Here is a 13,418-nt window from a genome sequence, read left to right as displayed (position 1 = left end):
ATAGTCTATAGTCCAGACTATAGTCTATAGTCCAGACTATAGTCTATAGTCCAGACTATAGTCTATAGTCCAGACTATAGACTATAGTCCAGACTATAGTCTATAGTCCAGACTATAGTCTATAGTCCAGACTATAGTCTATAGTCCAGACTATAGTCTATAGTCCAGACTATAGTCTATAGTCCAGACTATAGTCTATAGTCCAGACTATAGTCTATAGTCCAGACTATAGTCTATAGTCCAGACTATAGTCTATAGTCCAGACTATAGTCTATAGTCCAGACTATAGTCTATAGTCCAGACTATAGTCTAGACTATAGTCTATAGTCCAGACTATAGTCTATAATCCAGACTATAGCCTATAGTCCAGACTTTAGTCTATAGTCCAGACTATAGTCTATAATCCAGACTATAGTCTATAGTCCAGACTATAGTCTATAGTCCAGATTATAGTCTATAGTCCAGACTATAGTCTATAGTCCAGACTATAGTCTATAGTCCAGACTATAGTCTATAGTCCAGACTATAGTCTATAGTCCAGACTATAGTCTATAGTCCAGACTATAGTCTATAGTCCAGACTATAGTCTATAGTCCAGACTATAATCTATAGTCTAGACTATAGTCCAGACTATAGTCTATAGTCCATACTATAGTCTATAGTCCATACTATAGTCTATAGTCCATACTATAGTCTATAGTCCATACTATAGTCTACACTCTAGACTATAGTCTATTGTTCGGACTATATTCTATTCCAGACTAGAGTCTATAGTCCAGGCTAAAGTCTACACTCCAGACTATAGTCTATTGTTGCGACTATATTCTATTCCAGACTAGAGTCTATAGTCCAGACTATAGTCTATAGTCCAGACTATAGTCTATAGTCCAGACTATAGTCTATAGTCCAGACTATAGTCTATAGTCCAGACTATAGTCTATAGTCCAGACTATAGTCTATAGTCCAGACTATAGTCTATAGTCCAGACTATAGTCTATAGTCCAGACTATAGTCTATAGTCCAGACTATAGTCGATAGTCAAGACTATAGTCTATAGTCCAGACTATAGTCTATAGTCCAGACTATAATCTATAGTCTAGACTATAGTCCAGACTATAGTCTATAGTCCAGACTATAGTCTATAGTCCAGACTATAGTCTATAGTCCAGACTATAGTCTATAGTCCAGACTATAGTCTATAGTCCAGACTATAGTCTATAGTCCAGACTATAGTCTATAGTCCAGACTAGAGTCTATAGTCCAGACTATAGTCTATAGTCCAGACTATAGTCTATAGTCCAGACTAGAGTCTATAGTCCAGACTAGAGTCTATAGTCCAGACTAGAGTCTATAGTCCAGACTAGAGTCTATAGTCCAGACTATAGTCTATAGTCCAGACTATAGTCTATAGTCCAGACTATAGTCTATAGTCCAGACTATAGTCTATAGTCCAGGACTATAGTCTATAGTCCAGACTATAGACTATAGTCCAGACTATAGTCTATAGTCCAGACTATAGTCTATAGTCCAGACTATAGTCTATAGTCCAGACTATAGTCTATAGTCCAGACTATAGTCTATAGTCCAGACTATAGTCTATAGTCCAGACTATAGTCTATAGTCCAGACTATAGTCTATAGTCCAGACTATAGTCTATAGTCCAGACTATAGTCTATAGTCCAGACTATAGTCTATAGTCCAGACTATAGTCTATAGTCCAGACTATAGTCTATAGTCCAGACTATAGTCCAGACTATAGTCTATAGTCCAGACTATAGTCTATAGTCCAGACTATAGTCTATAGTCCAGACTATAGTCTATAGTCCAGACTATAGTCTATAGTCCAGACTATAGTCTATAGTCCAGACTATAGTCTATAGTCCAGACTATAGTCTATAGTCCAGACTATAGTCTATAGTCCAGACTATAGTCTATAGTCCAGACTATAGTCTATAGTCCAGACTATAGTCTATAGTCCAGACTATAGTCTATAGTCCAGACTATAGTCTATAGTCCAGACTATAGTCTATAGTCCAGACTATAATCTATAGTCTAGACTATAGTCCAGACTATAGTCTATAGTCCATACTATAGTCTATAGTCCATACTATAGTCTATAGTCCATACTATAGTCTATAGTCCAGACTAAAGTCTACACTCTAGACTATAGTCTATTGTTCGGACTATATTCTATTCCAGACTAGAGTCTATAGTCCAGGCTAAAGTCTACACTCCAGACTATAGTCTATTGTTGCGACTATATTCTATTCCAGACTAGAGTCTATAGTCCAGACTATAGTCTATAGTCCAGACTATAGTCTATAGTCCAGACTATAGTCTATAGTCCAGACTATTGTCTATAGTCCAGACTATAGTCTATAGTCCAGACTATAGTCTATAGTCCAGACTATAGTCGATAGTCCAGACTATAGTCTATAGTCCAGACTATAGTCTATAGTCCAGTCTATAGTCCAGACTATAGTCCAGACTATAGTCTATAGTCCAGACTATATTCTATAGTCCAGACTATAGTCTATAGTCCAGACTATATTCTATAGTCCAGACTATAGTATATAGTCCAGACTATAGTCTATAGTCCAGACAATAGTCTATAGTCCAGACTATAGTCTACAGTCCAGACTATAGTCTACAGTCCAGACTATAGTCTATAGTCCAGACTATAGTCTATAGTCCAGACTATAGTCTATTGTTCGGACTATATTCTATTTTAGACTAGAGTCTATAGTGCAGACTATAGTCTTTAGTCCAGACTGTAGTCTATAGTTCAGAAGTCTATAGTCCAGAATGTAGTCCATAGTCCAGATTATAGTATATAGTCCAGATTATCGATATTGATCGTTTTAAAGCGATCATATTTTATCAAAATCATTCGAATATAATTTTGTAGCAACTATTTGGCTTAATTAAGCTCCTTTTCACTTTAACACAGACTTTATGATTATCTAATTCACTGTTCATTTCGTATACATAAACATGTTTTATATGAAAACATTAATATAATATTTTTTTCGTATTTATAAGCTTTAACATTATTAAAACATTTTCACTATTTAAATGTCTATTTATATACTTTTTTATAGTCTGTCTTTTTGCTTCCATTTGATTTATTTGTTTGTTTTAATTTTTACTTAATTTAAACATAAATGTTTTAAAAATTTTAATTTTATTCTCATATTATTATTATTTTTTTTAATAATTTTATTTTATAGTTTAATTAATGTCCTTTTTTACTATTGCAATATTTGTTTTTATTTACTTTATTATTTTTTTTTCGAAACATCATAAATTTTTACTCATTTTTTTATATAAGGTTTAAATGCTTTAGTAATTAAAATCTATTAAGTATACACTTAAAAAAAAAAAAAAAAACAAACACACAACAAACAGAATTATATATTCAGTTAATATTATATATAATAAAAATATATATATATAGAGAGTTGGGTATGTATAAATGATGAAAAACTTTATGTATCCATTTAAATTTAAATAAAAAAACATAAAACGTAATAAATAATTATTATTATTAAAGGAAAAAAACCAGAAATTATTTGCCACTCTTAAAAAAACAACTATACGAAAGAAAAAAACTTAATTATTACGAATTTATGCAAAAATAATAAAAATTCTTTTTTTTTTTTTTGGAGTAATGTAGGTTTGGTCAATTATGGACCGATTCTCATCAAATTTTCTAGAACGATTTTAGTTTAGGCTAGTAATGAGCGTTAAAGCCATTTGTGAAGGGGACCTTGTATGGGGGGGTAGGGTTAGTTATGAACCGATCCTTATAAAATTTTTCAATGATATTAAGGTTCCTATAAAATATGTTCATGTCAAATTTCATCGATATGGATGCTTTTTTAAGGCTGTTATGAGCTTTTAAGTCATTTTCCGAAAGGGATCTTATTTGGGGGCTAGGGTCAATTATGATCCGATCTTCGTAAAATTTTACAAAGCTATTTAGGTTTCTATAAAATAGGTTCATTTCGATTTTCATCGCTATAGATGCTTCTCTTAGACAGTTATGAGCGTTAAAGTTATTTTCTGAGGGGATGTTATATGGGGGATAGGGTCAATTATGGACCGATCCTTGTAAAATTTTACAAAGCGATTTAGGTTTCCATAAAATAGGTTCATGTCGAATTTCATAGCTATAGATGCTTCTTTAGCACAATTATGAGCGTTAAAGTCATTTTCTGAAGGGGACTTTATATGGGGGATAGGGTGAGTTATGGACCGATCCTTATAAAATTTTACAATGATATTAAGGTTCCTATAAAATATGTTCATATCGAATTTCATCGCTATAGATGCTTTTTTTGGACAGTTATGAGCGTTAAAGTCATTTTCTGAAGGGGATCTTATATGGGGGTAGGGTCAATTCTGGACCGAACCTTATAAAATTTTACAAATCGATTTACGTTTCTATAAAATAGGTTCATGTCGAATTTCATCGCTATAGATGCTTCTTTTAGTTAGTTATAAGCGTTGAAGTAATTTTCTGAAGGGGAGCTTATATGGGGGATAGGGTCAATTGTGGACTGATCCTTATAAAACTTTACAATGATATTAAGGTTCCTATAAAATATGTTCATGACGAATTTCATCGCTATAGATGCTTCTTTAGTACAGTTATGAGCGTTAAAGTCATTTTCTGAAGTGGACTTATAGGGCGGCTAGGGTCAATTATGGACCGATCCTTATAAAATTTTACAAAGCGATTTAGGTTTCTATAGAACATGTTCATGTCGAATTTCATCGCTATAGATGCTTCTTTTAGACAGTTATGAGCGTTAAAGTCATTTTCTGAAGGGGACTTTATATGGAGGGTAGGGTCAATTATGGACCGATTCTTATGAAATTCTACAGAGAATTTAAGGTTCCTATAAAATATGTTTATGTCGAATTTTATCGCTATAGGTGCTTCTTTTAGTCAGTTATGAGCCTTAAAGTCATTTTCAGAAGGGGACCTTATATGGGGACTAGGCGAAATCGTGGACCGATATTGCCCATTTTCAATACCAAACAAACTGCATCAACTAAAAGTATCTATGCAAAATTTCAGCTCTCTAGATACTTCCGTTTGGACTCTATCGTGTTTTCAACAGACAGACAGACGGACGGACATGGCTAGATCATCTTAGAATCTAATAAGGACCCAGAATATATATACTTTTAAAAGTCCCTCTTTATTATGCTATCGTGTCTTTATAATTGCCATTAAAGGAATGACAAATCTACAAAATTTCGATTATGGAACTATCTATTTGGTTTTAGAATATTTACATTAAGGAGTATAATGCTAAATTTGTGTAAATTATAAATTCATTAAAATGGAAACTAAGTCGACTTGCATGTCTGCCTAGCACCTAATGTACAGTCAGCAACATCGATATATGCCGCCCGCTTTGGTTTATAAGGTATTTAGTTTCTCGTCAGATTAGGGGATTATGATTGTATAAGGACTGGGTGAAATAATGGACCAATTTCAAACATCGAATCAGAATGTGATTCTCAGCCGATTGGAATATTTTTTGTCAACACAAACGATTAAACTTTCCATTGATTCAATTAATTTTTTCATTTTTTCTAGCACATTTTAGTTTTTTTACATAATAATTAATTAATAAGAGATTAAAATTTCTAGACTACTTAAAAATTTTCAATAGAATAATTGGCTGAAATATTTTCAATTTTACGAATTTGCAAATATTTGTGAAATACCAACACACCAGTAGACACAACATTCAACTCAATCTGCAGTAGAATGTTGTTGTAGTAAATAAATTAAAACAAAAGCAAATTCTTTTACACCCACAACACAAAATGTAAAACATAAAAAGAAACAAAAAAAAATTCTACTTACTTATTATCATCCAATACCGAATTGAGTGCCTCAATCCATTCTGGATCAATGCTGCCATCACAAACAATCCATGATTGAATGTGTGGTGGTTCGGCATTTACAACAGCAGCTGTATGTGTTAAAACACCATCAAGCCATTGACGTGTGTCAGGATCAAGACGACCTAACAGTTGAATGCGACTCATGGATTTAGGACTAATAGTGTGAATACGTATTTGTTTTTGCTGTTGCTGCATTGAATTGGTGGTCGCAGTTGGCCTAGCGGAAATAGTTAATTGTGATGATGCAGTTGATGTCGATGACATTGATGTTTGTGTAATTAAAGCTTGACGCAATACTGATATTATGGTTGATTTACCGCAACCGGGTGGTCCCATTACAACAACACCCATGCGCTTTTGCAATTGTTCATAGAGTTGCAAACATTTAATCATTTGCATTTCATTAGCACAAAGACCCAATAAACTAAATGCCTCCGTAATCGACTGTTGCAAGGTTGATTTAAATTTGTCATTGATTTTAATTTCTGGAAATACATTCTGCAACAGCATATCAAAACGTGCCACATCATGCAGGGCCAATTTGGACATAGTGGAGGCACGTAGACACTGTACCACCACCGACATTTCACTGTTATTATAATTGTCGTCATTGTGCACGACCACAATATTATCATGATTATTTGTTGCACGATTACTATTATTATTATTATTATTATTATTAGTTGCAATCGTGGCTGCTGTTGTTGTAGCGTCATTATTTGTGCTCTGAGCTGAAGTGCGTGTAATCTTTAGATTTTCACGTAAACCTTCACCGCAAGCAAGTAAAATGGTTTTCAATTCTCTTAATCCCCAATCGTAGTGACGCTGGTGTGTTAATATTTTGCCACACATATCGAACAGTTCGACCACACGTTCGGCTATTTCGGTTGCTTGTTTAAATCCTTCTACAAACAACATGACACGTGCAATTTCTCGTGGTTCCGGCTGTTGCATAACAATTGGACGAAATAATGCTTGTATGTTGCCAGGTAATTTCTGTCTGCCACCGTAGTCAGCGCCAGCCGGATTAAGCGTTACAAATATGCCACAATGATGATTGAGTTTAATCTGTGTCAAAAGGAAAAGTTTCCAACATTACTACATAAACATACTCGTACATGAAAATGCAAATCTATTCAGACATAAAGTTACATGTTAAAGTTCAAGGGACAAAGAAATCTAAAGTAAATATTTATGAGTCCAAGTGTATGTAGGTAGGTGCCTTACGATTGTAAAGGTTGCAAGTCTTATACATACATACTTACTTACAATTGTAGGTTGTTTATTTAATTTTCATTAAGAGTGCAATTAATTTGCATGTTGATTATTGATGGCATTTAAAAAGAGGAATTTTATAGGCTTAATAAACAATTTGTGCCAGAAATTCGAAATTAATTTGCGAGCGTCTTATCAATAATTAATTAAAATTCAATAAGCCACAGAGATGATTAATAATCTTAGAACATAACCAGAGCTTGAACATAAATGAGTCAACCCAAGGTACAAATTGATTCTTTCACATCTTAAGCCTAAACAAGTAAAAGTTACCTATATGTAGAAACTGATATGGGCAATTTCGTGTGAAGTCACCCAACTTTTAAAATCGATGTCTACCGATTTGGATGAAATTTGCACTAAGGTTAATACTATTGGATAATAGGCCAGACCCAAATTTTCAAACGACCAAAATGTCCAACTTTAACCCCCTCTTAGTCCGACAGTTCTTGACCGAAAAGTGTACATTGGGCATCGATAAGTTCTCTTCATCTAACTGTATTGTTGGCAAATGTTTTTGCGTGTTTCCAGGCTATTTGGTCTGCTTATGGTTCTCGTTTAGTATCCAGGTGTTTCTTCTACATTGTCCCTGGGAGTTCTTAGCTATATCATGTGAGATGTGTCCATTTCCACTTCGACGGGACCAGTATTCGTTCGAAGTAGTAGTATCCCATTTGAAATTTGGATTGGTCAGGAGATTCTCAGTAATTCCCGTAGGCAGGGGTTGATAAAAACTTGGATCCTGCTAGTTGTAGTTTGTGCCACGACATAGTAAAATGGATCTCCCGTCTTTCCTTATCCTACTGCCGAGGTAGCAAAATCTTTCGGCGTCTTCAATGAACTGCCCGATGTCTTCCGATTTGGATGAAATTTGCACTAAGGTTAGTACTATTGGATAATAGGCCAGACACAAATTTTCAAACGACCAAAATGTCCAACTTTAACCCTCTCTTAGTCCGACAGTTCTTGACCGATAGAGCTGAAAATTTGTGTCTGGCCTACTATATAAAGCAATTGTAAAAGGTTCAAAGTGTACATAGGGCATCTATAAGCTCTCTCCATCTAACTGTATTGTTGGCAAAGGTTTTTGCTTGTTTTCAGGCTATTTGGTCTGCTTATGGTTCTCGTTTATTATCCAGGTGTTTCTTCTACATTGCCCCTGGGAGTTCCAAGCTATATCATTTTGTGACATTATGAGGCCTAACCAGGTCCATTTCCACTTCGACGGGACCAGTATTCGTTCGAAGTAGTAGTATCCCATTTGAAATTTGGATTGGCCAGGAGATTCTCAGTAATTGCCGTAGGTAGCGGTTGATAAAAACTTGGATCCTGCTAGTTGTAACTTGTGCAACGACATAGTAAAATGAATCTCCCGTCTTTTCTTATCCTACTGCCGAGCAAGCAAAATCTTTCGACATCTTCAATGAACTGCCCGTCTATAGTAAGCCAATTCACACGAGCTTGGTTTTTTCAATGTCCATCCTCAGACCAACATTAGAAACATTTTCCTTCAGGCGTTCTAGTTTGGTGTACGAGACTATGCCCAAAAAAAGATGTCGTCAAGGGCGACACGCTCCAGCGAATGACATAAGGCGCATGATCATCCGGGAGAACTAGAAAGAGGATGGGTCTCAAATGGTCTCGTTAAAGCGAACTGTAATTTCAGCATCCCTGTACAGCTCACTGATCATTGTGACAATTTCCGTGGGAATACATCTGTCCATTAGAGCTGTTCACATAGCGTCCCGAGAGACAGTGTCAAAAGCTCGCTCAAAATCTATGAATAGCAGATACAGGTGTGTGTTAAGCTCCACTGTGATCGGCACAAGATCGCCCTGGACGGAAAGCAGCTTGTTCCTTGCGTTATATGGAGTCAAGCGCAGGAGAGTTGCGTTGGAGTAGTAAATTTGCCATTACCTTCCTAATGGCATTTAACAATATCATTCCCTGCCAATTGCCGTAGGCCTTATGTTATTATCACTCATCCGACTTTTGGTTTCGTAAACACCATGTAGATTTCCAGTGTTGGCCATAGTTTCAGCTTCTTCGGTTAGCTTATTGAAGTAATTACATTCATCCCTGCCAACTAACTATTTGATAAGTGTGTCAGAAGCGCGGTAATTAGTTCTGGCTGCAGTTTTCGCCACGTTCGTCCCTGCCCATTGGAAGGCGTTGCGTAGTCGTTTGCACGTCCACGGCATTGGGCACCGACTTGCAGAGCGTATAAAGGTGATAGCTGCTCTCGAAAACGCTGTTATATCGGTCAAAGCCGTCCTATATGTGTGTGCAGTTTCCGGATTCTGCAGTTGTTGGAGGTTAAACTTTGTATTGCCATGATTGATCTCTATTCACGACCGCTGGGCGTAACCATAGTGTATCAACTAGTAGCATGTGGTCACTGTTGATGTCGGCACCCCGTCTAGTTCTTACATCCATTAAAGAGTCCAAGAAAAGTTTGCCTAAAAGTACATGGTCGATTTGATTACGCGTGTGCCCGTGTGGTGATTGTGTATTTCTGGATATGTCAATGCAACAATTTCATGCCACCAATAAAAGGTAAAGATAAAAGACCCTCTGTTATGAAGCGCCCTTGGTGATAACAGAAGACCGATCCCATTTATACGGTGTACTGTATTTCCAGAATAAACAAGTAAGAAATTATAGTCGGGCGTGGCCGACCATATGATACCCTACACCAATTGCGAATATTAAATGTGATTAATTTCAATAATAAAGCATTTCTGTTAATCTTATATAGGTTCCAAATAATGTCTGTTCATGTTCGGTTGTATGCTGACTAGATGAAATAAAAGACCGATTTCAATCATTTTCAACAGCCATCGTCAGTGGATCCAGAAAATAGTATGTGACCCATTTTAACAAATTATATTCAAAATTGCGATCTGTTGCGTGCACACAAGGTTTATAGGGTCACAAAGACGGACATAGCTTAATAAGGACAAATATTTTTGAGTGTTACAAACATCACCACATTGTGCCGACTTTTGGATAGATAGTAGTATATTAGACGTAGTTAAAAGATAAACGGCCGAGATCGGAAGGTCCGGATGTATGAGGGCTAAGGCAGAAATAGAGCCGATCCTTATAAAATGTATTATTGGGAATTATCTATATACATATATAAAAATGAATGTGTGTTTGTTTGTATGTTTATATGTTTGTTTGTTTGTGGGTTTATATGTTTGTATGTTTGAACGTTATAGACTACTAAACGGCTAAACCGATTTTCTTCAAATTTTCACAGCACATTCCTGTATGTCTGGCAATAGACCACTTTTTATTTCCGATCATGGCGAAAAATGACAGTGTTATTTATAATTATATTAAACTTAGTTGTTCCAATTTTTGGGAAGATAGTAGTATGAGCTAAAAGGCCCAAATCGGTAGGTCCGGTTGTATGGGGGCTAGGGCAAAAATTGGTCCGATCCTTATAAAATTTAATGTCGACATTTATGTTTATATAAAATCTATTTGTGGCAAATTTCATCGTGGTAATAGTTTTTATAAGTGAATTGTGGACATTCAAGTCATTTTCTGAAGGGAATTTTGTATGGGGGATAGGGTCAAATAATGCACGATCATTATAAAAATCGACAGTGTTATTTATAATTATATCAAACTTAGTTTTGCCGATTTTTGAAGGGATAGTAGTATATTTGACAAAGTTTAGCTCATAAAGGCCCAAATCGGAAGGTCCGGTTATATGGGGGCTAGGGTAAAACTTGGTCCGATCCCTATAAAAATTATTGTTGGGAATTATGTTTATATAAAACTCATTTGTGCCAAATTTCATCGTGATACTAGTGTTTATAAGTGAATTGTGGACATTCAAGTCATTTTCTGAGGGGGACTTTGTATGGGGGCTAGGGTCAAATAATGCCCGATCTTTACGAAAATCACTATAATTATTAAGACATATATAAAACTAAATTTTTCCAATTTTTGTAGAGATAGTGGATCATTTAACATAATTATCAGGTCAAAAGCCCTATTCGGGGGGTCCGGTTGTATGGGGGCTAGGTGAAATAATGGACCGATTTCAACCTTGGACCAAGAGAAGTGCATGTTCCAAATTTCATCAAATTATCTCAAAAATTGCGACCTGTAGAGTGCGCACAAGGTTTACATGGACACACAGACAGACAGACAGACAGATAGACGGACGGACGGACGGACGGACAGACGGACATAGGAAGTGATTCTGAGCCGATTGGTATACTTTAAGGTGGGTGTAAGACCAATATTTTTGGGTGTTACAAACATCAGCACAAACGCATAATACCCTCCCCACTATAGTGGTGTAGGGTATAAAAAGTAGCCCCTCTGGAGGTCCATTATCTCTGTTTGTGGCTAGAGAACTTTATATTACCCAAGGATGTCACGGCTGTAGTTTGACACCTCGTTTTGGACTTGGTTAAGTCTCGGTTGTGAGAGATTTCATACGTTCTATGATCTAATCATAAACAGTGTTCCGAATCTATAGGTCGTCATTGGAGGGTCAGTTCTTATATAGCTTGTTGATGTTTCGCTTCCGCACCTAGTACTGGGTTAAGGTTTGCTGATGGTAAGTATTTTTAAGACTTCTGGACGCGACCGTTGGCCATTTACTTGGCTCATTCGCTTCCATCCCTATTGCACGGTCCCATCGTAATCTGCAAGGAGTAACACTCCATGTTGATGTACTGCAGGTATTTACTACATGCTGCGCTTAGGATTATATCGCCCAGAAGACACTAAGTCTCGGGTGGACAGTGGTTGAGGTTGACGCTTAAAGGGGATTGGTTATGTACACAAATTGTGACATTTGTGTTCGCATCAATCTCCCATTTGACAGTCTCCTCTATCAAAACTTGATTATCTCAAAATCCATCTGCCTACTTTTTGAAACTAATTGATTTACAGTTGTATCGTTTTGTGTATCTAAGGGTAGTCTTAAAAAGTTGGTCATCTCCAAACCTAACATTTTTTCGTCGATAAGTTAAAATTTAAACTCGATTTAGTATGCACTTAAACTACTTATTACTTAAATACCAACGCATAATTTGAAATCATGCATAAAAGAAGATACTTAAATACTTATATACAAACATATGTATACATTCATCATTTTGCACTTTTACATTTCGAACATCAACTTTTACTTACATTATTTTCAGCAATTTGTACCGTATCCGATTTATCCTTTAGAGCACATTGTATGGGTTGTATGAGCATTGATATGGCCGAAAGTGTTGCTTCTTGCAAACGATTGAATTCATCAAAACAACCCCAAGCGCCACAACGAGCCAGACCAGTCAAAATCAAACCCATCGATTCAGTATCAACATTCTGTATTTTGAATAATAAAAATGTACTGTATGAGATGCATACATTAAATAATTTTCATGCAAAACTGGAATATTCAAAAATGTATAACTCGTAACTTGTACAACAATGGTTTTAGTAACTAACTATGGAAGAGTAAACACACACACACACACATTCATAAAAAAAGATAGAAAACTTAAACATCTAGGAGGCATGAGAAAACAAATGACATTGTCATATGGAAAAGAACAGGGTAGGAAAATAGTGAATTCTTTTGTAGTTGAATTTTCAAAAATATTTTTTGAATTATAAAAATTTAAACATTGAAAATATTATAAGTCGCTTACGAAGAAAAATATGTTTGTGTGTTCGCTTTCTAAAAGAACTCTAATGAAACAACTAAAAAACCTTTAATTCGACAGAAACATTTCTAAATAATATCGTTGTTCCGATATATCACCTATATCAATTCTAATGTTACAAAATACAATGCATTCTTTTCGTACTCTGTGCACCTTTGAACACAAAACAAATTGAATAGAAATGCAAAAATGACATTGTAGAGAGAGTGAAGACGGGCATCAAAGAAGAAAAGGGGAGCAAGAAAAGAAACGAGGAGAGAGAGGCAGGACGGCAACGAACAACGATGAGAGTAACGAAGAGAATGCGCAAGAGGAGAAAGAACTGAAACTCCCACGAGCGAGAGAGAGGGCCGCGGGAACGACGAACGAACGAACGAACAGAACGAACGAGCGAGCGAAGCGACGAGCGAGCGAGCGAGCGAGCGAGCGAGCGAGCGAGCGAAGCGAGCGAGCGAGCGAGCGAGCGAGCGAGCGAGCGAGCGAGCGAGCGAGCGAGAGCGAGCGAGCGAGCGAGCGAGGAGCGAG

General features: G+C 36.2%; 1 protein-coding gene across 1 annotated transcript in view; it reads right to left on the bottom strand.

Moving 5' to 3' along the window:
- The window catches only part of LOC119604355 (cytoplasmic dynein 2 heavy chain 1), a 62,817-nt gene that overhangs the window by 28,024 nt on the left and 21,375 nt on the right, over positions 1-13,418 (bottom strand). Inside the window, 4 exon segments of the mRNA XM_037956933.1 lie at positions 5,888-6,112; positions 6,206-6,540; positions 6,676-6,996; positions 12,370-12,552. Of these exon segments, the coding sequence (XP_037812861.1) occupies positions 5,888-6,112; positions 6,206-6,540; positions 6,676-6,996; positions 12,370-12,552 (1,064 nt within the window).

This window comes from Lucilia sericata, unplaced genomic scaffold (genome assembly GCF_015586225.1).
Source record: "Lucilia sericata isolate MDLA Ls3-8-SP2 unplaced genomic scaffold, ASM1558622v1 Contig000386F_arrow, whole genome shotgun sequence".
Lineage (NCBI taxonomy): Eukaryota > Metazoa > Arthropoda > Insecta > Diptera > Calliphoridae > Lucilia > Lucilia sericata.
Note: the sequence above shows the minus strand (reverse complement) of the source record. Positions and strands in the feature narration are given on the sequence as shown.